Source organism: Scophthalmus maximus, chromosome 3 (genome assembly GCF_022379125.1).
Source record: "Scophthalmus maximus strain ysfricsl-2021 chromosome 3, ASM2237912v1, whole genome shotgun sequence".
Classification (NCBI taxonomy): Eukaryota; Metazoa; Chordata; class Actinopteri; order Pleuronectiformes; family Scophthalmidae; genus Scophthalmus; species Scophthalmus maximus.
The window spans coordinates 14,812,397-14,840,115 of NC_061517.1; the positions used below are offsets into that span (position 1 = coordinate 14,812,397).

Consider the following 27,719-nt stretch of genomic DNA (forward strand, 5'->3'; position numbering starts at 1 on the left):
CATCGACGCTCATAAAGAGCTTTCAGTCAGAAACGGTTTATCGTGTGAGGCACACCTCTGTTAATACACGGCGAGGGTAAAGTGTGGCGAGGAATCCACAGATTTCACTTATCGCCAATCAAGTGCGTTGAGCCGGAGAGGAACACAGCTCAAGTTCAAGACTACAGGTCAGCGCAGCACAACGGCCTTATAATGGGTGTACATGTGTGAACTCTTAAGTGGTGCTCCGGCGTCTCCCTCTATGGAGGGCAGTGTCAAGGTTCAGCACACGCTTTTCACTGCTGGTTCAAGTGGTAATTGGAATGTAAACTTCTTCTCTACAGCTCTGCAATCAAGTCTGGACCTTGTGGGAACGGAGCCTGGTTGACAACGAGAAAGTGAAGAATGCTCTATGGCTTATTTGAGTTGACATGTATTTGAAATAAAAATGATGATGTCAAGTATTTTGAGACTTTTAGAAAACTACTGAATAAACTACATTTAACACATTACATTTCTCTCTCTCTCTCTCTCACATTCTGTTTTTTTGTAGCATTAGCAGGCTACACCGATGACACAGTGAAGCTCAACAATTTCCTATCCACTTTAATATATAATGACTGTAAATGCTTTGTCTAGTGAGTTTTCAACATGTGAATGAGGACGTTGAACTCTAAATTGTATGAATTCACAGTACACCTTAAGTGTAGTCAGTAGCGCTGTGGTATTTTTTCAAGGTTTTTAGGACAACAAAAAATACCACAATCCAGAGTGAGGGGTGCAATCAATGTATTTACCTCTCTTCTGATTTAAGTGCAATTCTTTTCTTGATCAATTGAGTATTCATCTATAAAACGACAGACGTCTACATTGTAGGAATACTGCCCATCATTTCCTGGAGCCCATGCGTACTTGTTTCAAATGGCTTGTATTGTCCGACAAACTGTCAGAGCCCCTGAGGGATTCTTCTCACAGTCATGTACAGGAGAAGCTGGAGCCAGTGATTTTTGTGACTGAGCAATTGTTCCAGCTACTCTGTTTTAAAATCCACCCCATCAACAGTTTAGATTACAGGTATTTAAATCTGATGATGTTTCCACACCATGTGATGACAATCTGACATTGGGTGTGTGTGCATGTATAAGCCTGTTTGTGTTTGGTTTCCAAGAATGCTCTCTCTCTCTCTCTCTCTCTCTCGCTCCACATATTTGCACCTCACATTCCTTGCCACACTTGCACACAAGTGCAATAGGTGAAACGAGGTTTCAACCATGGTACAGTAAAACACAACAACACATTTTGTGATTCTTTGGAAGTGCTAATTGTGTCTCGTTCTCTCCCCGAGCTGCTGTGAGTCTGCTGCAGCTGGAGTGTGAAGTGAACTCAGATGGGCGTGGACTCGAATTGTACAAACAGAGGCATGGTTTTGTTTTGGTCTGATCCCACCCACGTACACTCTGCCTTTCTTTTTGTGCGTAATAACACTTTACGCAGTGGAACTTCTCCATTACGGCTGTTCGGTTGAACATCGCCTTTTCATATGAGCAGGGGAGTTACGCATGTGGAGCAGAGTGTGGAGAAGAAGGAGCCGTTCAGCCCTCTGCTGTTGTGCGTAAAAGTGCATTTACAGAAACAGACATTAATGCGCATCGAAGTGGCACATGCGCACGTTACGCACGTTACGAACCTTGGATGCGTTCATGAACGGGGGCAAAACGACGCGCGCTCGCGTTGATTGACAGCTGACACACGGAAGCACATACGCGCACGCGGAGTGAAACATTTCCCCGCGTGTTTTCTACAGACTCCGCAGTGTGTGTGTGTGTGTGTGTGTGTGTGTGTGTGTGACAGCAGTCGTTCCACACACCACACCGTCCTGCGAGTCACCGCGTGTCCTTTGACCCCGGTCGCTTCTAAAATAAGAGGGACGACCTTGCGGAGACTTGAGACACAGTTGCAGTTGTTGACTGCGCCGGTTTTGGCCGTCGGTCAAAAAAAAAGAAAGAAAAGGAAAGAGGAAAAAAAGTAGGCTTCGCACTTCTCAAAGTATTCCAGGAGGAGATGTGATGTTTGCCACACCGGCAGCTCTCAGGCACATCCCGGACTAAGAGTTGTCATCTCCTTTGAAAGTTTCTCTTCAGAGACGGAAACTTCGACTGCCATCACTCAGGTCGCTCGTCTTATGGGTGAGTTGTACAACTGCATTCACATGTAGTCTGACGTGCGTAATGTACCAAGTGCAAAGAGACAATAGGACAATGTACAGCTTGCTCGCGGATATTGTGATAAGTTCGGATAGTGGCACTACTCAGAACATCATGGTGCCGGTTGGATGTGTTTTCAGTGACATAGTGACACCAGGGCCAAAGTTACAGATAACACCGATTTAACCACTGGAGGTCTCTCATCTCTAGGAGGCACTAGTATGAGATTGAACCACTTTTATCCAACATGGAACATGTATCGCTACATTGACAGCTGATTAAATGAGTATTAGTTAGAGGTAGTGTGATGTAACCCCCAGATTATTGTGTGTTTGTATGTGTGTGTGTGTGTGTGTGTGTGTTTGTAGATGTTTTAGCTGCGAAATCATGCAAAACTCACTTGCTCACTTGCTTCAAACTCAAAAAAAAAATAGATTCCTTACATTTGTTCATAGTGACATCGCATCTCTTCGTCTCTGCGGGGGAGGCTGGCTAACCCACACATAGGCTGTGTGTACATATGAATTCAGGCTTTAGGACCGGAAAGTAAAGCCAATGTGGCGGTGCTTTGAACCAGTATTCTCTGGAATAACCAGCAGGGGGCGACTCCAATGGTTGCCAAAAAGAATTCAATTCCTATAGAAGTCTTTTAGAACACAACTACTTCTCACTCGATTTATAACGTCAGTAAACATTTTCCTGAGGAGTTTATGGTCTCAAACGCAAGTTTCAAGTCTTCTTCGATACAGCATGATGTTCATTTTGTGTATGATGGTCTCATTTAGAGTAAAATAGACAGGATATGGAGAGTGGTATGCTTTGGGGAATGGATACCATGTGATTGAAAGCTAGCTCTGTCCAATGGGTGCAGGTCACAGGTGTAAGTGGGCGTGCAGTGTCCTCAAGCTCCCAGTCAGGCCCACCGCCGCACCTCCCAAGATCCACCCTCTCGTTGAGGCTTCAAAACAGCAGTTCACAAACCAGTGGGTGACATCACGGTGGGTTGCCACTTGGTTGCCCAGAGCATTGGCCACGCTAAATCCTGCGAAGCCGGCCCAAGTCTCTGCAGCTTTGTCGCCGCAAAGTGGGTCGAGTCCTCCCTTTCTTTGTGTGACCCAACTTTACTGAAATGTGGTAATTGGGGAAGCCCGGGGTCCGCGCTCTTGCGGTGATGCTTCGGTGAAGCTTTCAATAAATTAATTTACGGTACGAGTTGCTACATGAGAAACGGGTCAGCTTTTAATTTAAACAGTGAATTGTAGTGTCAAGTTATGGCAATGTGCTGATGATTAAATCTGTCAAAAAAAAAATTAATCAAGTAGTTGATCACATCTAAAATAGGTGTTTGTCTCACATGCGTCGGTGTCTTGAAGCAGCTGTGAGTTGAGCTGCCGCCGACATTTGCTCAACTTGTTTCTTCAATAGGTTATGATCCAGACATGTGATTAAAATGTGTAGATCTTAACGCATCTCTCTATTCCTTAAAAAAAACACTCCCCGAAAATCTTTATCTTGGCTTGTTAGAATAAAGGGTTCTCCACAAGTACAGATTTAACCTTCCCCATCCACAGCTCACCGACGTTTTAGAAAGGGTGATAAATTCTGAATGTCAGACAGTGAGTGCTTTGCCTGAATGCACTTCTTATGCCCAAATGGGAATTGACGGTGGATTCACGCTGGAAAAATGTCATAATGCTTTTGACACCGTGAAATGGAAATCAAAACTTTCCATGGCGAATAGCTCCCCAATGTTAACAATGAGAGGACATAAATGTTGAAGTGCCCCAGTAAATCACTTTACTTACCTCTTCTTCAGAGGTTGAACACCCATGTCCCCCTGCGACAGTTATATCCAGCATGTGTTGCCACATGCCCGGCATGCTGTCTCCACCTATCTAGTTGGCCTTCCTGAGAAAAAGAAGACATAATTACCTCTCAGCAACCTATGTAATTGTATAATTGGAGCCTGTCAGAAGACTTTTACAATATTCTCCCAGTACTGCAGTTCTGGGTTCGAGCTTGGCGTCATCCAGGTGGTAAAGAAACAAAAAACACCTCCGTAGTTAAACATTTTGTGGAATAGATGTAATACTCTAAAGCCATTCCGACGTAATAGTGTGGGTAGCATCTTCATGCACCATGCTGGTATTGTTAAGTGCATTGGCTGGACCTGAAATGCTGCCAAATGTGTCGTGACAGAACAGGGTCTACATTTAGCTGCTGTCAGCACATGAGCAGCTCATTGTTATCCATTAGGAGCAGCCAGTGCAGAGTAAGAGCCTTACCAGGCAGGGGGTGAGGTTTTCTAGACACTTAATCAGTTATGTGCTGGGAAGAGTTAAACTCCTTGCCAGTCACTTCAAGCATTTTGCCATTAATACTAACTGTACACGGCAAATAACCTCTGTCTCTCCCAGAGGATTTCAGGTGGTTAAGTGTGTGGGTTTGTTTATTACCAAATATACCGAAAGCCACCAGGAATTTCTTTGATGGAACCTAATCGACGAGGCAGATATATACGCCTGGGGATTCCCTTAATAAGAAACTATGGGAAGGGAGACAAACATATGCAATCGCAACAATTTATGCCAGAAAGACTAACAGCAACATCAGAGTGGCAGAAACCTGCTCAGTGCGAAGTAATTAAAAGCTTTCTCATCACTGCAAAGTGTAAAAGTGGTTAAACAGACATTGAGATGCAATTCATTTAATGTGCCAAGCTGTCTAAATGCAGCCGGAAAACAATTCTCTCCTGCATTACACACTACAATCCCACTGTCAGTCACAAATTACTACAAATGATTCCGCTGTCTGTGCGAGGCATAAAAGGCCAAGGAGTTCTTCAAAGTAGTCGGCAAGCACCGCAATACGTCTTTCCCTCCTGCAGGAAAGAATGAATCTGTGTTTGCTTTTCTGGAGAATGACACCAATCACCTATTTTACATATCAATAGTCCCGGAGAAAGCATTAATGCGGATTAAGCGTTTAGGTACTGTTTAAGAGGATAATCTGAGAATTTTGCACGCATGAATAATTTAAGCAATCTGTGTACTTCTGAATCTGCTCTCCACAGTGTAAGATAACAGCTGTCAATGTCACAATTGATATCTGTACTAGTGAACAACTTCTTGTGCAAACTGTGAATTTGAATCTTTTTGTATTAGATTTCCGGACTTTAGTACCACAGCACTATCCATCATATTCACACTCCCCCCCAGTACAAAGCCAATGTAGAGGAGGATTTTCTAACATTTGATAAGGGATGGCAGGTGGCTTTGCTCTGCCATTCCCATGCTCTTTCCTGCTGTGAGTATTAGTTTGTGTGGTAAGTCCCTACTTCTGTGCCATAAAAGGACTTGCAGAAATCCATTCCCCACTTCCCATCTCAGCAATTTAATGGCGCTTGGTGGACTTTGATCAGAAGATGGCCATGGGAGAGAAACCAAATGTGTTGAGCACCGATGTGTGCATTTGGTTCACGAAGTTTATTGGGGACAGCCAGTCCACGCTTGGAATGCTCATGAAATATTTACGGGAGTCACTGACTCGGGAACTCACCACAGTCATCGCTGTGGCTTAAAATAGAGGGGTCACTGTCAAAAACTGATTGTGTCTTCAGTCTGTCAGTCCTGTCGGCCTGCGAACGCATTTGTTGACAGATTTGTCAGCATCAAACCTTCAACTGTCAAGGGATTAAGCTTGTGGACACGTCTTTAAAATTCTCAGTAAATCTTTTCAGTGTATAGAGACCAGCAGTCTCGTTGCCATGGTGTCTGGCTCTCTGCCTGTGGGCCCTGGCGATTCCTAACAACCGAGAGCAAAGGTCGTGACCGTTCCAGCCAGCAACTGCTTGGTGAAATCAACGCCTCACACAGGGGGCACAAATAACTTTGCGCCCTGTCTGAATTTGGTGAAGTCTCTCCAGAGGGCAGAAGAAGACGGGATGATCTGGCTTTGAGGGCAGTCACGTATGCTGTCCTCAGCCTCCCTCCCCCCCCCCTCTGTGCTGCACTTTCAGGAGCTTTTGCACAAGTTCAATTGACAATAGGTTGCATTCCTCCTAGTGAGTAACATGGTCTGCTGGCACTTGAAATACTCTTCGCGGCATTCATCTGGACTCTTGCTTTTGAACAGTGCCCTCAGTGTTAAGACCCCTCTCTATGGGACTCTCACTTTGAGACAGAAATACAGAAATAAAGTGTGACATATGCAGCACGTTGCCTTGTTGACAGTGACAGCATGTCCCCCCGTTGCCAGACTATGAAGTAAACATCCTCTCTGTGTGCGGTCACCTCCCGCAGATCTCTCAGTGGATCAGTGCACACTCTGTTGTGTTTTGCTCCTGGAACCTGTAGAGAGGGAGCGATTTCAGATAGGCGAGTTCAAAACCAGGGCATGCCAGACAGTCCACACGAAGTCGGAGTGTGTACAGTAGACACACGTGTGAGTGGAAACATGGGCTAATGATAAGAGAGTCTTCCGTCTTTGATAGGAGTCAAGAATTTTGCCACGATGCATAGTTTCCATGTTCATACACGTTGCCCTGCTTTAAGGCGTATCCACATGAGCCACAACACGTCCCCACAACTCACGAGAAATGGATGAAAACATGTTTCTGTCAGTGCTGCAGTCGACGTATAGCATTTCCATGGTCTTGCTTGATTTTTCAACACCATACACAGTGAGGTGGACAAAGTGTGCTGGAAGTATTTAGATCTTTGGTTAAGTCACAGTTACAATATCACAATGAAATAAATGAAAAACTTGATTACTCTTACATGCCCTGAATCCAATATTTTAAAAGTGGTTAAATGTCGTCAAGGATTCATTCAAGTGCATTATTATTAACATAACACAAAATAATTTAACCTTCACATTTTAATCGCTGAATCAGCAAATCTTTTGGCATTTTTGCTTCAAAATTCCAATTATTCCACAATCAAAACAATTGCTAATTCATTTGATTCAAATCCACTAATTGACTTTTCGCTGTAGTTCTAGTTTATCAAACCAAAGAGGACAAACGATGGATGGCGTTCGTTTTAGTTTTCTCTTTAATTGTCACCCTGTGCCGAGCATGTTACGCAAGAGTTGTACAAGCTTCTTCGAATTCCTTCGGTGTGTCATGGTAATATGTGTTGTCTTTATCATATTTTCCCCAGGCCTCTGAAATCCTCCGCTCTACTTTTGTAGCACACCATGGGAGGATTAACTTTGACCCTTGTACTCAGCGCAATGATTTTGCTCATCTACTGCTGGTATTCCTAACAACGGGCTCTGGACTGAATGTCGGTCTTCTCTTGCTGCTGGAATCTGATTCATATGCTAATGAGCTAAATTCCCATGGACTTCTCTCTCCTGTGTCATATATATTACGCCCCAAAAACTCTCCCCCCTGTTGTTTTCTGTTTGTATTTGTCTCTCACGTGCTCGCTAGCTTTCATTTTTTTCTTCGGGGTCACGACCTTCCTCAGTAATTTTACACGAGATGCTTAATGTGGCAGTGTGCAGTTCTGTCTGTGTGGCAGGTGTTATTATGTCTAGAGCTGCAGTCGACCTACTCAATCGATTTGTCATGGGGGAAATAAATCTGAGTGTTATCTCTAGATTAACTAAATTGGCCACAGTGTGCTCTACCTGGTAGACTTATTAGCCTACATTACATACAAATAAACATTAAAAGCTAGTATTTGGGGTATATTAAATATTTTTCGACCACACATATTCAATTCCAAATCTGAGATTGGTTGGTTGTTGAGCTGTGAAATGCTAAATACTGTTTGCAAACTTTTTTGGTCATTAGTTTTAATATAATGCAGATGAGAACCGACTTATAGACCGAGCAGTCTCATAGTTGTGAAAACTCCCCTCTGAAAATAATGACTTTATCCTGGAAGGTTTTTATAACGTATAAGCTTTCTCATTATGAATATAACACCAATGACCGATCAATGTGAATTTTAGAGCGTATCGACCAAACAATCGTCTAGTCGGGAGACCACAGCCCTAGATTTGTATCAACATTCCCATCAGGCCAGTTAGAGGATTGGGCAATTCAACATGGACTCGCGGTTCGTCTGAAAAGTTTCTTCCCAAGATAAATAGATAGATAGATAAAGATCCAACTTGAAAATTTGCCTCAGATAATCATTTTAGGTAAACTGACAAATGTCATTGAAGAGTTAATGTTTTAGCATCAAGGTCATTGGTTATTGGTGCGGTTGTTCCTGCCTAAAAAATAGAAACATCTCAAACTATAATGAAGTTATTACCATCATTACCATTAGCGTCAGCTAAATGAATGTAATGTAGCGTAGTCAAGTATGATACCATGTTTAACCATGTCCTCAATGATAAACTTATGGTTGAAATTACACACTGCCGACAATATTATCAAAAAATGAACTTAGTAATTGTTAATTCTTGGCAAAGGTGTGAAAGTTGTTTCACATTTCTCTAATAAAATGGCAAGTGAGTGTAAATATCACTGATATCCATAATATTGACCCTCATTCATCTTCGTTTAGGAAAAGGAGTTCATCCTCACTGCAACTCATACTTTGTTTTAGTTCAGTGGCCACATTGTTCTTGTTCAAAATATATTTTTGTCTTAGATTCAACAGTTTACTTATCTTTTGACATCAACAGGTTGTGAACAGTTGAAAAGAGAAAGCATAGCAGAAATAACCTCATTTTGAAAACATGCTGTTGTACTATAATAATGTCTCATTGTTAAGTTTCACCGCAGTGTTTTAATTACTTAGTGTCCCCCTTACTCCTGGCAGTACCTGTGTGAGAGTGAGGTATTTAATAATTGTTAGTCAGCAGACTTGCCTGGGGGGATATTGCGACCTCTGACGTGCAGTAAACAACATTTAGGTGATACTTGGCTCTGAATGTGACACCAGCCACCCTGGGTTTTTACCCTGCCAACATGTTCGGTGTCTGTCGAAACATTTATGAACCTGACGGAGACTGTCTCTTGTTATGTGGCCCACCTGTAAACACACAGAAAGACGTCAAGCAGTTCATCATCTGCATACAGATTGAATCTTGCCATCATGCCATTCAGGCGTAATTTTTTTATTTTCTTTTGCTCTGGCACTTTCCTCCGTACACCAGCTCCCAAACATCCGATCCAACACAGTAGAATCCCTAAAACACTCCTTAATAGACCCTTTCAATTGGGCGCACAGACCAGAACAAACGCTTTCATTCATTGTGTTCCAAAAATGCAAATGAAGCAAGGCCCTGACACTTTCACAGGGAAACCCCCTGTTACGGGCCTGTGTTCGACAGTAGGGAGGCTATCACTCACACAGAGGGATTCAAGGTACAACTCCTGTGATGGCTGTCCCAATTGCAATTTAGACCTACTAAGCTGATGAGTCTCCTCAAACGCCATTGGCTCTGAGCCGTAACTTGGCAAACCGGGTTCAAACAAGCAAGAAATGGGGAAATTTGAGTCAGTTTGCCAGAAGCAGCTCATGAAATGCCGTAGCTGCCTTTGGTGATGTCAAAGTAGCATATTTTATCTTCCATCATTCTTAAATTTGGATGAACCTGATGTGTTACCTGATTCACTTTGATAATTAGCTCTAAGTGGTCTCATTTATTTATTATGCGGCGTAATTTTAAAAGACATGCATGTTTTTTTCCCCAATTAGTTTTTTCATTTAAGAAAAAAACAACAACCTTGTACTCATCTGATTTATCTTGTGTTGGGAGCCCTCGTGAGAGCTTGTTGCAGAGGTAACGATACTGAGTAATAGCTTTAAGGGAAAACAGAATGAGGTGACTCATGAGTCTTATTCTCTTGACATGTTGCAGCAGATGCTTCAAAACTCACTAATTGCCAGATCATCACGAGTAGGCGAATAGGTAATTTATTTTTTTCAGTTACTCACTAGTTTTTAAATGCAGTGGATGCGAGATAAATTGCTTCAGTTTTTTTCTCCTTCCAGAGAGGATGCATTTGATGAAGAGAATTTCATCATATATTATATATAATACATACATAAAACATTCTAACTAGAATTGTTAAAGATATTTATATTTTGTAGTGTACTATGGGGGATTCATTGTTACATTTATATACGCATTTCACTATATTTCAGCGAATAAAATGTATGATATTTTTTCACCTGCACAGATTCTATGTGGGATTGGCTCAGACTCATCCTCCAGGCATAACAGATGAGGTGGAAAGATCACCCTTGTCCCTTTCTGTCTAGAAACTAGGCTGCAGGTGCCGAGGAAAGACCCAAATGCATTTAATTTTTTTCAAAGTGACAGGAAATCACTCTCGTCTTTGTCCTCTTTTCTTTGAAAAATGACATCCACTGCCTCCGTTTCCAGTGTTTGAAAGGGCAGGGCGGGAGAGGGCAGGTGGCGGAGAGAGTGTTCACAGTGGCGTGTGTGCACGCTACAAGATCGGGCAGGCCTCGCACTAAAGTGAGGCCTCATTACTGTCTGAGCTCTTTGGGGGATGAATGCTAATCCTCTGGTTCGAACAACAGCTGCTACTTCTGAACATCATAAAATGGCATTTATCACAACGTGTCACTATAAGCACACGGGAGCCTCTGCAGCTCCGCGGGCTGCCAGCTCTTTCTTTTTCCTCCGACCTATGAGAAGAATATAGTGAGATAGGAGGAGTTAAGTGTGTTGACAGGTGTATCGATCGTAGCGCTGAAGAATGTCTCAAGTGGAATGTTTTACTGCCATTACAAATGGACACAATAATTGTTTTTTAGCCGGTTTGTGTTATTGATGCCTTTTCTTACAGGGCAGCTGTAAAGCAGATTGTTTTTAATGTTTATAGCATTTTCAAATAGGACCCATCATGACCAACTTGATTCATTGAATCAAAAATGATAAATCATAGAATTCCTCAGCATTTGAAGTCCTTTGGAGGGAAACCCCTGATCGAAGCTAGAATTTTGAAAAACTGAATTCGCCCAGTGTCTCATGTTTCTGTTGACACGTACACTCTGCCAGTGTTTTATTTATAGGATGTGCACCCCGAGCAAATAACCAGATGGAAGTCATTGTTAAAAATAAATCAAAGATGTAGCCTGCGATGCGAATGTAAACATAATGGTCCTCACATCGATAGAGATTGAAAACACATGAGGAGGGACCCTTCAGCTAAAGTTGTTTGGTTTGATACATTGACAAAGTAATGTAAGTGTTAAACAATAATAGTGATATTTGTTAAGACTTTAAACAAACCTGTGTTTTCAACTGTAATCCAACGAAGTTTGAGGTCAAACAAATTTAACCTTAGTGAAGGCCTGGTTCTAAGGGATGGTTTTGAAATCAAAGTTTCTTACATTTGTTGAGCATCTTGAAAAAAAAAAAAGACCCCACCAACCCAATGAAATACCACTTGATCCCGTAAACTAATTAGCAGCTTAGCTTGGAACACAGAGTGCAGCGCTGCTCGCTTATCTGCCCCTCTGCAACTGCAATGAACAATGTGTCGGGGTGTCACGAAGAGGGTCTTCTCGTGACCTCGGTGTTTTAAAGTTGAGTGTGACTGGTCGTCTCCCTCCATGCTGCTAGCTGTGGCAAAACTGATTACGCTCCTGAACGCCGGACTCTGTCACTCGTCACCTCTGCGCGGCACATATTTCTGTAGTGATTCATGTTGTTTTTCCTAGTCTTTGTCACTCAGCAGACTTCGATATTTTCCCCTTGTATGGAAATTCATTTGTTGTAATATTGTATTATAAAGTTTTATGAGGCAAATAGTAATGCCGAATGAGTAGTGGAGGATAGGAACTTTGTTTGCGTAGTAAAATACCCTAAACCTTAAGCTCTGTGTTTAATGGCACGCTCACCGTTTGCGTGCCAAGCTTGCTGCTGTTTAGAGAGGCAACCACTCATGTGTGCCGACACAGGAACGGCTTTAACCCCCCACCTGAATGGGTAGGGTGGCCACCACAAACCTCCACATGGTACACATGCACTGCAAACGTAAGAGGAATGTAACCACAGAAACCATTTGTGAGTTAAGTGAATGAAAGAGCATGTGGTCTGTTGTAGGGATTGATCCCAGTACAAAACAAGCATCCGCTGTAGGTCAAATAAACCACATGGCGTTGGTGTATGATGCGTAAACGTAAAGCAGAAGTATTCAGATACTAATGATTTTACCTTCAGCCTTTTACATGTCCATGCCTTGCAGTGCCTTTTGTGGGTGTGTTTGAAGGTTTTGAAATGTAAGCTACTACACGAATTGCCTTGAACCTGTTTTTAAAGTGTAGAGCTCCTGCCTCTTTACATAATACTGGAAGCACAGGTTTGATTTGGATGTGTTTGATGTGTGTCAGAGAGCTGTTTGCGTGAATTCCAGCCGTGCGTGATTATAGTTTGTCAAAGTGCTCCGGGGACTGGAACCGAGACAGACAAGTTACTGCACAGACAAGTGATGATGACAAAGATGCAGTGTCCTTAAAGGTAAGGGGAATTGTTTTTTATGAACTAAACGAGTTTGAAATCTTGTTGTGGAGGTTAACATGGCTACAGGCTGCTAAGCCCATATGGTATGTCAATAAGATTTTTTTTAAAGTAAAGCAGTGAAGAGAATTCCGTGAAGTCAAACACTTAAAACCTCACAGGACACCGCTGATGTTTTCTCTCATTGTCATAGAGAGACAAACTGAAAATGAGACGATGTACAGGTGGATTTGGATGGGTTGTTGTTGTTTTTTTAAATACGGTATATCCAACCAACCATACAGATAAGACTTGATTAGTACCCTGAATAAGTAGGCGACTGTATTTGACACTTAACAATTCTGATACGATCACTGGGATATTGTTAGACAACAGGAATTTTCACTACTTTGGCACGACTTGTGCATTTCCTATCTTAATCTATGTGCATCTGCTGATAAGCAGGGCAAACACACATTGTTGTAGAAGAAGACTGAATAATAACATATGCAGAAGCATGGTATTAGTCAGTGCTTTTGGCCCCAAGGAATGTAATCAGTCGACATACAGGGATCTAATGATTTGTGTCGCTCATATGTTAAGATCTAGTCAAAATTATAGCTGGTAAACACATCATTTCTAACAGTAATGCAGACAAATGAGACACAAGGTACATTTTCGGAAACACGTCCCTCAAAGCCGGAATTCTGTTGCATGTGGTTTTGAGGTTATCCTCCTCTGTCCCCAAACCTGTAGATCAAACTAAAATAATGTGAAATCCCTGGATTGTTGTAATACTTTACAGCTTAACTGTATGTTCTTTACTATTACCAACCTGTGGAATGAGACCTTAAATAGCCAGACTCAATGAGTGTAAATCGTTTGGTGTACATTGCCATAACAAAGTATACAGGAAGGTTCTGGTTGTAAAAGCACTTAAGTATTTGTTCATGAATGGAGTTTGTCTGAAGGCTGGCTCAGAGTCTCTCAGTCCCAGTCGATTTTGGAGAACGGCAGGATCCCTCTCAATCATTCCTGTCAATGTCTACGTTGACAGCAAAGCTTGTCGTGATACGTTTGTTTTTGGCGTGCAGTTGTACGTTAAGTGTCGACACACAATGTTGCATGGGTTCACACACTTGTCTCTGTTGTGATTTCAAACAATGTCCGAGGATGTGATGGAAACAGTAATGGCTCACAACATCAGCTGCTGTTGTAAAAGAGTGTAATCTTAGGTGTGTCCTGGTGACCTTCCATCCTGTCTTTGATTATATTCATTACACACACACAGGCAAGTGATCGTTTTCTCAGCTATCTTTAGATTTAGTCATAGTCCTGAGAAAAGTCCATGTCCATGACGGTTGATATTTTTGTCTAGTTTTAGTCAAGACCCAGAATGAGCATTTTAGTCAAACTTTAGCAAATAAGATTTTATCTGAGTGATTTTTGAATATTAAGCGTGGACAGAGACAACATTAGGGAAATCTGATGCAATCTAACTCTTACGATATGAGTCAATCGGAAAGTCTAGACTCTACCAGAAAGGTGTTGCTTTTTATTCTGAAATTGTGAAGGCCTTGGTAGTAGCGTTCAATGAGATTGTTATACAGTAAGGGCTTATAAGAATGTACAGTTTAAAATATTCAGTTCCAAACGGCATCAAACTGTCTGAAGTAGTTTGCCTCGTGATCCAACAGCTTGACCTATTGCATGCCTTTTTGATCTAGCACGCAAAGCTGTCCTCAGCGGACAACCACTACTCCAAACAACGACAACATTCAAATTCATTCGAACACATACAGCGTGTCATGTCAAATCCGTTCCGAAGGAATTCTTGGAAAAGAGTGACAGCCCTAATAAGAGGTTGTACACTACAATTCAAATAGATTTTTGTAGAAAATATTTGGAATGTCTTCGCACATATAGCAAGCTACTCACGAGACAACTAACTACTCCTTACAGACTACATTTAGCTATAAAACCGGGGCCCCCTTACTAAAGTGTAAGGCAGTTACATTTTGTGTGCTCTAACGTGGATAACATGTTGAATGAAAAAAAAAGAAGTATAGCCAACATGACTGACTGCGCTACTGACTTTAAATGTGACAAGATGCATCTGCAAGCAATTAGCGCAATGTCCTGTTGTTGTAAGAAGCTGATAGATAATACACCAATGCCTTCAGTAGTTGGCTTAATATGGCTAAAAAAGTAACTTCATTTAACATCTTAACATTCGGTTACCTCCATTTGGTGGTGCACCTTGAGGTGTCTCCTCAGGTTCGGGTGTTTCTTCCCTTGGTTTTGGCGCTGCAGGGACTCTCTTCTTCAGAACTAGACTCTCGGTGGTTTCATATCGAAAGTTGGTCCAAGTGTCCAAATGTTTTGTTCCTGTCATGTTCAACCCCCTGATCTACTACAACCATCTTTTTTTGTCCTCTTTCTTTAGTCTTCCTGAGTTTTATTTTTACCTTCTTGTCTGTGTTTTTGCCAACGATATTGCATGTGAGTATCACTGTTATTCCTTATGGACGATGGTGCCATCTTGTCATTGTCTCATCTATGTCCTGGAAGAAAAGTTCATTGAAGAACACATCACAGTTTCTGTTAACCAAATTAACACTAACACGCACATAGTAATTTTAACCCAGTAATCATGTTGCAGTATGTCAAGCTGCTTTTCTCAAGTTTGTTCGGAAGGTATTTTATAAATACTGTGCACATGCGAGCGTTGCATAAAGAAAGAAGTAAACGAATTGTAATTATCAGAGAGCACCAGAGGCAAAGAACTATTAGGGAGGAAGTGCATTGTGACTAAGGCATTGGGCAGGGCAGCCTTTTCAGTCACCACAGGGGACTGAGATGTTGGAATTCCCAAATTATGTTGTCTCTCATTTGTTTTGCCATTCACGTTAATTTAACAAGTACAAAGAAACTGGTCATGAGCAGAGACCATGAAAACACTAAACAAAAACCCTGTGCATTCTCTTCCATTGTTTATTTCATTGTGCGGGTATCTAGTTTCCATCAGTGTGCGGTGATTTAGAGTTAAAAAGATGATGCTTTAAATCTGAAATATGTTAATATATTTATTCAATACATATATTTTTGTATGTCACCCTCCTCTTCATGTTGAACATTCTAAATTTTAACATTATTCTATATTTGTGCAAGAATATTTTGTGTTACTTATCATGACAAAAAGAAGAAATGCTTAAGATCCAACATTTTAATTGCAGACAAAAGTCTGCAAAATTCTAAATTATTCTCAAAATTCCACAAAAATTAGGTAACTTATATAATACACACAGATAAAGGGACTGTCATTGTCAATCTTAAATATATAGTGAAAATTGTAGTTAAACATCATCTAATGTATACGTCATTATTTGTTGTTATATTTATTAGTCACTTTTGCTTTTGCTTCTAACTTTGCTTGTTCCAGTTCTCTCAAAACACAACCAGGTGATATGTGTGTTTACTTGTTGGCCTGACAATGGATGTTTGGTCAGGTTACAGCTGTTGGTTTTTGATTTACATTGATCTTTTGTGCACATGGCCCCATGTCTACACAGCATGTGAAGCTTTGAGTGAACATACAAGTCCGTTGAGGCTTTCCCCCCGAGGGCCTTTTTCCTTGTGTTTAAATAAGCCCTCCTCTCTTTAACGTGAAAAAGATCCATTTGAAGTGATGACAACAATGGACTGCGTAATGGTATCCAGCCATTCTGTACCTTCAGTGACTTTAGGCTGAATTGCAGGCAAGACTGGGTCATTCAAATGTAGGGCTGTTTGAAAAAGTTAAGCTTTATCCACAAATAAGTGTATTAGAATTATGGAAGACATTTATAATTTCTTTATTAGGCAAACTAGTCATTCTTCACTTCATATGGCATCAAGAAATCACATTAAAACAATCATCCCAGTGTAAGGCTACATCCACATTACTACATTTTCATTTTAAAAGGCATCACTGCTGCTGCATTTGCTAACCCTTAGATTTGTTGCAGACCCTGTTTTGGTTTGAATACTCCAAAGCAGCATTGCAGTATGGATGGCCAAACCTTTATCCGTCACGGCTTGGCTACCAGCGGTGAATGCAAAATGTTGTTAACACTGACTTAAGATATAATTTCCAGATTGTTGAAGTCCAAGTGAAGAAATCTCTGTTCTTGCTTTTATCCATTGTCATTTCTCATTTGTAGCATTTTCTGTAGCTAAGAAACCAACGACAGACTAGTAGACGATCTGCTACCTGTTGACACCGGTATGCACATGCTCATTGTAGATGAATGGTCACGTGATATCAGATCAGGTGTGTTAGTGTGGATGGGGATTAATACTGACATGGAGCCAAAATGCCTGTGTGGACAGAGATCGTTTCACTTTTAAAAAGGATGTAGCCTAAGACTATCAAGGACAATTTCAGGTCACATTCAGGTTGAGCTGACAAATTCTTTAAAATGTTTTCCAGCTAGGAAACCAAATTAAAAACGGAAAAACCACATCAAACCAAATCATGTATGTGAAGATGCCAATAGTCTTCTATCAACAATAACATGTCTATTCCTGGCATGTTTCCCCAAAGCCTCCCATCTTTTTCAATACCCTGGAGCACTGTGTTGAATTGAAAGTACACTTTCACAAAAGCTCTGCTCCTGTGAGATAAGATGACTCCCCTCCCAATTCAATGGAGCTAAGACACATTGCATTAAAATCATTGAGACGTAGCAGGGTGTAAATGGGCGTGCATAGTTTGCGGAAGGCAGGATGGAGGAATCAAGAAAAGAGGGAGAGAGTGAGTGAGTGAGTGAGAGAGAGAGAGAGAGAGAGAGAGGGGGGAAGAGGCATGCCTGTACTTCCTCTCCGCCCATTTCCTTAATGCCCACCGAGTGGCCCTGCAGTGCAGGCTTTCTTCCCACTCATTGTCACCGACTTAGAGAGCCTCTTTGCCAAGTGAGAGGCTTTGGTGACATATGTCACTTCAGTGAGTCTCCTGTCGCTTCCTGAGCCGCTTGAGCGGAGGGGCGGGCGGGGAGGCGTGTCTGTGCACCAGGAGAGGAGCGACGTGAGGTGGTGGTGGTGGAGGAGGGAGGACGTGTCCGAGATGTTGGTTCAGAGAGAGTTGTTGGGATGAGTCCCTGATTGTCCTGTCTTGCACTTTCTCTATGGGCTTTTAGTAGGGTTGCCTCGGGGGCCTCTGTAGAGGTGGACCTAAAGATGTAGGATGACTCAAAAAAGAGTAAGTATTGTTCCCTTTATGGAAAGTTGGGGAATGGTCTCTCTCTGTGCTCACTGTATGTGTATTTTAGTGCACAGATCTCTTTCTGCATGACTTTACAATCATTCATTTGCAGCTCTGTGGAGGTGCCGGTGGGTCAGGGGGAGGTTGCAGCAGTTTGTATTTGGGGGTAAAAGAAAGGGAGCGGGTCATTGTGCACGATGTGCGTTGGCAAGGATTAGTTGTGTAGTAGTCACACTTTTTGTGCCCCGGCTAACTGTTGGCTCAGAAACCTTAATCCCCGCAGATCTGTGGCCATGATCTGCCATGTGTTCAGGTAATAGAGCCCTTGGCTCCCAAAACAAGTGCTTTGTAATCAGTTTACACAGGGACTCCACCCCCTTTTACGCTCTAAGGATTTTGCTTTTTTAAACACACTGTGTCAGCTTTGTTTGAGTTCTCAAAGTGGCAGGTTTGCAGTTCTCCACGTGCGAATACAGCTTAGTAATTTGCCTAACGTGCATTGCGTGGCTGTTTGACTGCGCACCGGGCAGTGGGTTTTCTGCACATGAATGGAAGTTGCCCATTTGGTTGTTGCTGTGTTGTCAGGATCAATGTCCCTGGAGGAGTGGGGGCCTCCCACCTAACAAGGACTCTGGCTGCTCCGATGTCGTTTTCTGTGTTGAACTTAAATCCTATCATTGTCCCTACTTTCTTTTACTTACGTCTGTGTAACAGTGATGTTGTTGGCCCCTGATGCAAATATCTGCGTGCACGTGTTGCTGGGTGTGTTTCTCTCCGTGTGAAGTACAGCATACGATGGCACAAGACGAAGGATGAAGGTGGCTTACAGCTTCATTACAGCATGAATGTTGCACCAGGACAAACATCCCACCAGCTTTGTGTACCATTCAATCCCATTCACACAAAGTTCTCATTGCAAAATAATTCTTTTGCCTCAGCTCTCAATTCGTTTAAGTGATTCTTAAGTCAAGCAGCTTAATCCTCAATCTAGTCCACAAGAATTACCACATCAACCTTTTTTCACTAAGAAGGGGCAACACATGCAGCCTCGTGTCCTCAGAAGAACCCCGGGTTAGCGCTCAGTCATTGTTCAGCAGCGTGCTGTATGACTGCTGGAGCACCCTGCCTACATCTTCCTCGATAGCAGGATTAGCTGGTGGGTGAACCCGTTTGGCATCGCCAGTGCTGCCGCCACCGCCTCAGCACTGTGAGAACTAAGCCGTGAAATACTGACGGGCTTAGGCCAATTCATAGTCTGCCATCTTGGATCTAGCGATCGCAGCAGACAGCGGCTTAGCTTTTGTGCCAGTCGGGTTTACTGTAAGGATGCCATGCGATGCCACCACCCAAGCTTTACAGTTCAAAGGTTAATCTCCAGACAAGTGCTCCGCTGCGCTGCGCTGCGGCAACACAACAATGAGGGACAGCTTGACGCCAAATGGCTCGTGTCCTCTCTGAGACATTTTGCATCAGTGGAGCACAAAAAGTTCTTAAGAGGAGCCTTCAATTTTCCTCTTTTATTCATAGAAAAAAAAAAACATCACAAAGATATTTAATGTGTACATGGCTCAAATTGAATCATTCTCTTTTAAGTCAAAATTACAAATTTTAGATGTTCAATTTGAAGCCATTTAGTCGTCTGATCGCCGACACCGCCCACTGTCCTTTGTGACACATCTCCTCCCTTGAGTTCAAATTCGTTCAGTAATTGCCCTTTAGGTACAGTGATCTGCATGTTTCTGCAAGACACCATGAACATCATTTTTCTTACCGTGAGGCACAGCATTTGAGCACAGACACTTGAAGTGAAATAATTGAAACAGAACAGAAAAGATCTTTAATATACCAACACAAATTGGATTAGCATAGAAACACACTGGAACGTGTATGGGTTTGATGGGTGAACGTGCCGTCAGATCATCTTTAGTTTCACTTCTCATGAAGTCGTGCAGTGTAAAGCAATTTTTTTTTTCGACATTGCTTCGATTCATGTGTGGATGTGCAGCCCATTCCGAGCCACTGAGCAGCTATCCCCCTGAGATGTTCATTCAGCGCCTCATATCTGTCATTATAAAAGATTCTTGTAAGCCCCTTATCCAACAACTTGTAGAAATTAAACAACCTGTGTTCTTTTTTCTTCCCCTGACTCCTCCAGGTGCTCTGTGCCTTCCAAATTCCGAGTGACGCCAGCCGATCCAACTCGTTTTCCTGATCTCGACTGTCTGCCGTGACCAGTGGAGGGGGAATGAGGTTGGCGGGGAGCCTGCAGCTCGCGCTGCTTTTGGCCTTGAGCTGCGGAGCGGCGGGCCTCAGCATCCCTCTGGAGGGTAGGGACTTCTTGATTACCGATTGAGACTTACTTGATCTCCGGTGAAGATAGAAAATAGATATGAACAAATCGATTGACACGGAAGGTAAAATGTATTATTTACAAATTCAATTGGTTGCTCAGTGTGTAACCTTTACGTTCTCTCTTTTTGTGCTGAGTTAAAAAAAAAACCCAATAACATTTGTCACCGTGTAAGTCACAGTTGTTGCAGCAGAGGTTTCTTTGTTTAGGGCTAAGAATGCTTCTGTTGTGCTATTTTAGTTCACGGTCTGTCTAAGGCATTTCATTTATCTCTTCCTCAGACAGGACAGAAGGAAAGAACCAGAAACAAATTAGGGAGAAATATGAGTTCACGAGTAGTTTCTACTTTTTTGTGGGATCGAATGATCGTGTGATGGGTTGATGATTTTGTTTGTGCGTGTGTGTTTTCTCCATACAGTGGAGCAGCCTCCGACCATAATAACTCACACATCAGGACCCGTCATTGCCCTTCCCTTTGACAACTCAGTCACTATCGGGTGTGAGGCCAGGGGCAACCCACCACCAGAGTAAGTGACATCAGGCACGAAACGCTGATGACTGATCGGAGATTTGTTGAAAAAACCCGAAAAAACGTACTGTATGTTTTGCCCGCACAGATACAGATGGACCAAAGATGGCATGGACTTTACCCCTCCACACATCACGGCGGACAAAACACACCACACAGGTGGAACTTTTGTGCTTCACAACAAGCACCTTTTCCAGTTCCAGGGTAAATACAGATGCTTTGCCTTTAACAAGCTGGGAACTGCTATGACGGAGGAGATTGAACTGATGGTTCCCGGTAAGTAACCTGCAGTACACGATACACGATGAGCTCGTCTGCTGACCAATGCTTTCCAGAGGCATCAGACAACTGTATTTCTCCCGTGAAAATGTTTCATTTTGTTTTGATAATGCCTTTTGATTAGGTGTCCCTAAATTTCCGAAGGAGGACATTGAACCGGTTGTTGTCAAGGAGGGAGAGCCCATCGTCCTGAAGTGTGACCCTCCGGAGGGCGTGGGCACTCGGCAGATCTACTGGATGTCCATCGGTAAGCCAGGAAGCAACTATTGTAAATTGTAATTTGGAATTGCTTGTGTTAATGTGGATATGCATGTGTGTTTGTTGGTGGCATGACAGTCATGGACGTGGACAGTCTCTCCTCAAACACATCGATGGTGTTGCTCGGAGTGTAGTCGAGAGCATGAGATAAAAGTTCTGATCCTGGCGTCTTTCACTTCTCTGCACCCCTGCTAATCACAGCACAAAGTGGCTGTGACTGACTCTTTCGGAAAAATAGAAAATGAGTGTTTACGGGCGTTTTGGTTCACGTTACAATTTGTATGGAGCGCACTAAAGAACTGTGCATGACAAACATGCGTCCTGTCATCATGGACACGTGGGCTCCCTCTACGTATACTTGACATTGATTGGTTTGTAGACGGAATGCATTAGAAGTGGGCTTGTGGTCAACTTGGGTAGTAGTATTTTCCATTTGAATGGATAAAAGAATAAAAAAATGGATACTTTTGATAAGTGTACTACCATTATCACCAACATCAGGCGAAGTGCTCAACACTTAGAATGTGCCAAATGAACGTCCATTCAAACATTATATCAGAGGTAAAAGCCTAAAAGCGATACTGCAATTAAATATTTCGTCCCCTCCTCCCCGCCATGTGGTACCACGGCTCATTTTTACTTCTCGTGTGCTTCTTTTTCTTCTTCTATTGTTTAATTCTGTCTCAACTTTCTTGCAATTGGTCCAAAAGAGCCAGAACTACCTAAGTAGGGCTATCTAAGAAAGTATCTACAACTAACCATCTGAAATATAGTTTCCACACTGCAAATGAATAGAACCATGGTTCAGTTTGATCCGGACTGCGACCATATCGTTTTGGTCCGTTGTTCCGGACCGGGGGCTGAGCCACTTTTCCCACCTGTTATTTTGGTTCTGACAAAAGTGAAAAGTCAGAAAGTCTGGATTAAACAAGGTAGGTGTGAAAGTGCACTAAGATGCCGTGCTGGGGCTCTGGGGGTTGTGCAAATAACGTTGAGGTGTGTAAGTGTCTCACCTGCCCGAAGTTGCTCACAGGGGGAAAGAAAGACCTGGTGACACAGTGTGTTTTAGAAGAGGCGAGCGACTGTCTCCATACATTGGTTTTCAATGGTGTTTACAGTGACTATAAGAAGGACAGTTAAAGAAAGTTTCACCATTTAGGCCCACATGTTTACCTCAAGCGTCCCTTCTCCCTCCACTGCCAGACAAAGAGATTTGTTGTGGGAGAGGTCACCTCGCTTGGTGTCTGAAGTGCTTTGGGGAAAGAGTTTTCTGAGAAGAGAAGAGGTTCTCAACTGCCACTAACAAACCTGAATGACATAGGAAAAAAAACCCCACAAGAGGGTACCCACAGGCATGGGACGGAATGAATTTTCTTTGAAAACTAAGTTTATGAGAGTCTTTGTCCAATTTCCGTTGGGTCTTAGTTTATATCTCAAAAATATAGTTGAATGTGTATGGTAGCTTGTCTGGCTTGTCTGTCAAAAACAGAAAACAGAAACTATTGAATTGAATTGAACTGAAGCGTGTATCTTCTCTCTCTCAGCAGAGCATTGTTGTCTCTGGATCCAGTCCATATACACGAGTTGAAAACAATTTGTCATGATGCCATGACAAATTGTCATTGTCATTGTCATGACATAAAAGAGGCTTTTTGTGCCTTGGCACGGGTGACAGCTTTAGTCAGAGGCATAGTTGTGTTTGGATTGTCTGTCCGTCTCTCCGTCTGTAGCATACTTTTGTGAACACAAGATTTCCGGGACACCGGGACGGATTGCCTACACCTTTCTCCAAAACGTTTGTTTGGTTGGTCAAAAGTCAAAGGTCACTACGAACCTCGAAAAGATCTTCTTGCCTTATGAAGTCCATATCTTTGCAATACTCGGGAACATTTTATTCAAATTTGGCCCAAATATTCACTTGGACTCAAAGATGAACTCATCAGAGTTTGGCGGTCAAAGGGCATGGTGTTTTTGACCTCAACTCAATAATTCATATGCTTTTTTTGACAAAATACACTTTATATTTTCAATTAAACTGTGTTTATTACATACATTACACGAAATGTACCTGAAAATGAACTGCAACTCTACTGTTTGGCGGAGGCACACAGCCGTGAGGTGGAACTTCTGGTTCAGGGTTTTGCCTCGAACATTGACCTAACAACTAATGTCTTAAGGCTGTGTTTTAAATGAAGCTGTTAAATGCTGTGAATGGGCAGGACCATGGAGTGAAACAGAGCGTCACTGACCCGCAACTTCAAACAATAGCTCTATGTAAAACAAATATGCCGTCGCACTTAAGTGAACTGTACTGAACTGCACATGAATTCACTGGCTCTATACATACAAGGAAGCTCCTCAGGGCATTTCCACCAAAGTCTCGTGGAAACGGCGCGTGGCTACGTTTTGTTGCAGTTTGTTTTCACGTGAACCGGATCTAACGAGGAGGCTGTTGAAGTGAGTTTAGCCTCTGGTGCACCCAGTGAACATATGTATGAGAAATGCATGTACAGCCAAGAGTCCAGTTTGCATTAATGACATGGGTTGACATTAGACGCAGACGTTGTTGACACTGCTGCAATATTCTTGATCCAAATCTGTTCTTTTTCCAGGTCTCCAACACATTGATCAGGATGACAGGGTTTCCATGGACCTCGATGGCAACCTGTACTTCTCGAATGCCCTGCAGAAGGACAGTCGTCGGGATTACTGTTGCTTTGTCTCCTTCTCCAAAATACGCGCCATTGTCCAGAAGACCGCCATGGCCGTCGTGGTCAAGAGCTGTGAGTTTGTGGCTGCAGTTAAAACTCTGAGCCAACAGTGCAACTACATCACTTATTCAGCATGGCATCGATAACACATCCCTGCAAAAGCAAATGGGACATTTTCTAAAATACAAACAAATGGTTAAAAAATGGATACGGCTCATTTAAGCTTTTTTTTCCGGTTGAAGGAAAGGACATGTTTTTCTATTGGTATATTTAAGATACTCATCTACCGCATTCCAGGAAGCAGGGCTTGCATTGTCATGTTCATGTTCCAGGGAACTCTTATCGTGACACTGGATTGAGAAATACTTGTTTGGTGAAGACAGACCATCACGATCACTACCAGTATTTGTTCTCACGGCTTTTTTTCTTTCTTCTTTTTCCAGTGAAACCTGACAATGAGTCTGCCGACGGCAGCGATGCCAGTAAGTGCTGGTCCCACATCAAAGCCTCCGCATTAGAAAATCAAAACATTCTCCGTACGGTGTGAACAAACGGGCTACACTGGTTTGCTCGTTGCAAAGAAAAGCTGCAGATGAGAGGCTGGATCAGGCCTGTGTGTGTACTTTTGTGCGCTGATTGAAATGACACGTGCGAGTGATGAAGACTGTGTACTCTCTGTGGTCGCTGCAGCGGAAGCCCCCCCGGCGAGGATCCCCGGCCTGCTGCTGCCCTCTGGTGTTCAGACAGAGAAGGTGCTGCTGAAGGGAGGGGACCTGCGGCTCGAGTGTATACCAGAGGGATTGTATGTGTATATGCACCATTATCACTCCGAACACACTGTAACTAAAATCAGGTTTTTATTTATTGGCTCACGTTGTGATTGCTTCACGCTGTGCAGTCCCACTCCGACGGTGAATTGGATGAAATTGGGAGAGAAGCTGCCCCCGCGGACGACGTTCAACAACTTTGGAAAGCGGTTGACCATCCCGGCTGTGGACGAGAGCGATCAGGGGAAGTACATGTGCACAGCCAGAAACTCTGCCGGAGAGGCTGTCCACTACTTTGACGTAATCGTGGAAGGTAGGTCAACGTCCGGGCCTCAGCACGCGCCGAGTGCACTTGCGAGTACATTTGGCGTTGCTTCAAAGGGGAACGCTGTTGACACAGCGTTGGCGGTTGTTTTGACTCAGAACAACACAGCTCTGCTTAATGTCTCCCAGAGCCGCCGAGGTGGCAGACAGGGCCTCCTCGGAGCCAGCTGACTGTGATCGGGTCTGATGTTCACGTCAAGTGCTCAGTCGGGGGGAAACCACCGCCAGACATAACGTGGAGGAGGAACGGAGAATTCTTCCAAGGTGACTGGCGATGATTGTAGCTGTGGTTTTTCTGAGCATCGTTCACCACTGGGTATCGGGACAGGGAAAAAACCTCAAGCGCACCACCGCCATGAGTTCAAGGCGACAGGCAGCTGTTCTGTGAAGTGTTTTTCAAAAGTCATGACAAGGAATGACTTGTGTTATTATTTCAGAATACAAGGTGCACTGATTTAAAGTATGAACTGATACCATTTAAAAGAAACAGTTTGGTCTGTGAGTCTGGTGGTTGTGTTCTACGTTGACGGTTCAAATTTTTGTCTCATGACATTTTAGAAAATCCAATTTCCTAAAGCACAAGGTAGCATCTTTAAATGTTGTGTTGTCTCCAACCAGCAGTTAGAAACCCATATCATGAGGTGATCAGTTCATGATTTCATGAAATGGAGAACAGTAGAAAATCCCCACATTCAAGAAGCTGTAACCAGAGAATGTCCTCCTGGAGTAGATCGACTAACCCGACTGATGGCTTTCATTAATCCTCCAACATGCGGACACCAGCGTTGGCCTCAGGACACGTTGGCTGTTCTTTGGTGTGTAGTCCTTGTGGAAGGATTTCAGTGTTGTGTCTCATACGCCCGGTGTGTTTTCTGTCAGACGACCCGGCGGGCAGCAGGCGAGTGCTCGACGACACCGTGGTGCTCCACAACGCCAGGCCAGAGGACAGCGCCGTCTACCAGTGCGAAGCCTCCAGCGCTCATGGCAGCATTTTGGCCAACGTTAACATCATGGTCACGAGTGAGTATTATCGCACCATCGGACCGTCGCTCGACCGGGCTCGGACCGCTGACAGCCGGTAAACACGCCGGCTATTTTATCGGGGAACACCGATAGTTTATTCTCTCTACAAACATTGTGTTTAATCTGATCCCAAACATCCGCATGGACATCCTGGAAGCGTTTGCCTTTGGGTTGATTCTGACCACAACAGACGATGCCCTCGTAGCAACAGTCGGAGAGTGATAGGTTTTATATTGGCTGCATGTGATTTGCCTTCTAGTATGAACGAGGAGTTTTCTTTCCCCTCAGTTGAAGTCTGACCAGATCTTCTATTTCTTATAGCTATGATAAGGTATTATATGTAGCTTAGAAATTATATCATGAATGTCTATACTCTTTTCATATGCTATACACACACACACACACACACACACACACACACACACACACACACACACACACACACACACACACACACACACACACACACTCACACACTCACACTGATGGCAGTGAGCTACTGAGGCACTTGACTGATCATCAGCCTTTAAACAATATAGAAATGTGTTTAAATCACTTATTTCCAGTCTAACACTCGTTCATTGACTCTACTGGGATTGACTTTGTTGAGTATTGTGTCTATAGGGTGTCAGAACAGTTTAAAACAAAGAATTTCCGGAGCTCAATTTACAAATATCAGCATTTGCATAGCCCCTTGAAGTGTTACAGGCGGTTGTGATGCTTGGGCCTGCAGGTGAATTATATCTGTGTTTCAGGCTTGTCTGTTCTTCTGCCTCTTTTTCTTTTGAAAAAAAAAGAAGAAAAGAAGAAAGAGAAATGAGCTCTCATGGGCAACAACTTGACATTTGAGCAGCTGTAATCTCCCCTCTTTCCACTCTCCCCTTAGATGTGGCTCCTGTGATATTGACGAGCGACTACCGAGAGTATGCTGTAATAGTAGGCGGGGACGTCATCATGAACTGCAGTGTTTTCAGCTCTCCACCTCCAACCATCTCCTGGTGAGTGATTACTTGGGAAATCTGTAATTTTAGTCTCGGTGACACCTGTCAGTGAGAAGCTTCACAGAACTGATCTTGACTCTGTGATGTGATTTGTGTGTGTGTGTGTGTGTGTGTGTGTGTGTGTGTGTGTGTAAGTGTATGATGTCTGAGCTGTAACCCAAAGAATGAAACAGCGCTCGTGCATTATCGCTGCAGAGAGTCACGCTATCAGTTCCGCACTGCTTCAGGTGTTTGCGAGAAGTAGTCAGATGATGACACGTGTGTCTGTGTAATGAGATAATCCTCCTCGGCTCCGTGAAATTGGGTGTAGTAAAATATTTTTTTGACGACCAGTTTGTTTCTGCTACAGCTCCACAAACGGAAAAAAAAGGATCTCAGACAGACCATGACAAAACACTTTAAAACCTTCCAAAAAAAAACAACCCCTCAGAATATTAGACAGGCTCGTCTGTATCTATTAAATCATACTCCACTTTAATCTAATCAACAAGCCTAACCCTGCTCTGCTTTAATTTAGATTATGCTTTAACCCAAACCTGCCTGAGAAGCTTTGATTTACAGTTCAGTAAAAACAAATAAGTGAGCAATCAATTGAAATTCATATTGTAG

General features: G+C 43.0%; 1 protein-coding gene across 12 annotated transcripts in view; it reads left to right on the forward strand.

The window, feature by feature from the left end:
• Positions 1 to 1,467: 1,467 nt before the first annotated feature.
• LOC118317190 (neural cell adhesion molecule L1-like protein) overlaps positions 1,468 to 27,719 on the forward strand; it is a 49,949-nt gene continuing 23,697 nt past the window's right edge. For 3 of the 12 annotated variants that reach the window (XM_035645664.2, XM_035645667.2, XM_035645668.2), the window contains exons 1-12: positions 1,471 to 2,165; positions 20,024 to 20,195; positions 20,637 to 20,745; positions 20,836 to 21,023; positions 21,151 to 21,273; positions 23,897 to 24,067; positions 24,439 to 24,477; positions 24,686 to 24,797; positions 24,894 to 25,075; positions 25,216 to 25,350; positions 25,966 to 26,106; positions 26,996 to 27,107. In XM_035645664.2, coding sequence (XP_035501557.2) covers positions 20,114 to 20,195; positions 20,637 to 20,745; positions 20,836 to 21,023; positions 21,151 to 21,273; positions 23,897 to 24,067; positions 24,439 to 24,477; positions 24,686 to 24,797; positions 24,894 to 25,075; positions 25,216 to 25,350; positions 25,966 to 26,106; positions 26,996 to 27,107 — 1,394 coding nt within the window. In that variant the 5' untranslated portion in view covers positions 1,471 to 2,165; positions 20,024 to 20,113. Of the gene's footprint in view, positions 2,166 to 12,502; positions 12,648 to 17,693; positions 17,866 to 20,023; positions 20,196 to 20,636; positions 20,746 to 20,835; positions 21,024 to 21,150; positions 21,274 to 23,896; positions 24,068 to 24,438; positions 24,478 to 24,685; positions 24,798 to 24,893; positions 25,076 to 25,215; positions 25,351 to 25,965; positions 26,107 to 26,995; positions 27,108 to 27,719 lie in introns of those variants that run through there. The other 9 variants (XM_035645671.2, XM_035645672.2, XM_035645673.2 and 6 more) reach the window with 6 other exon arrangements.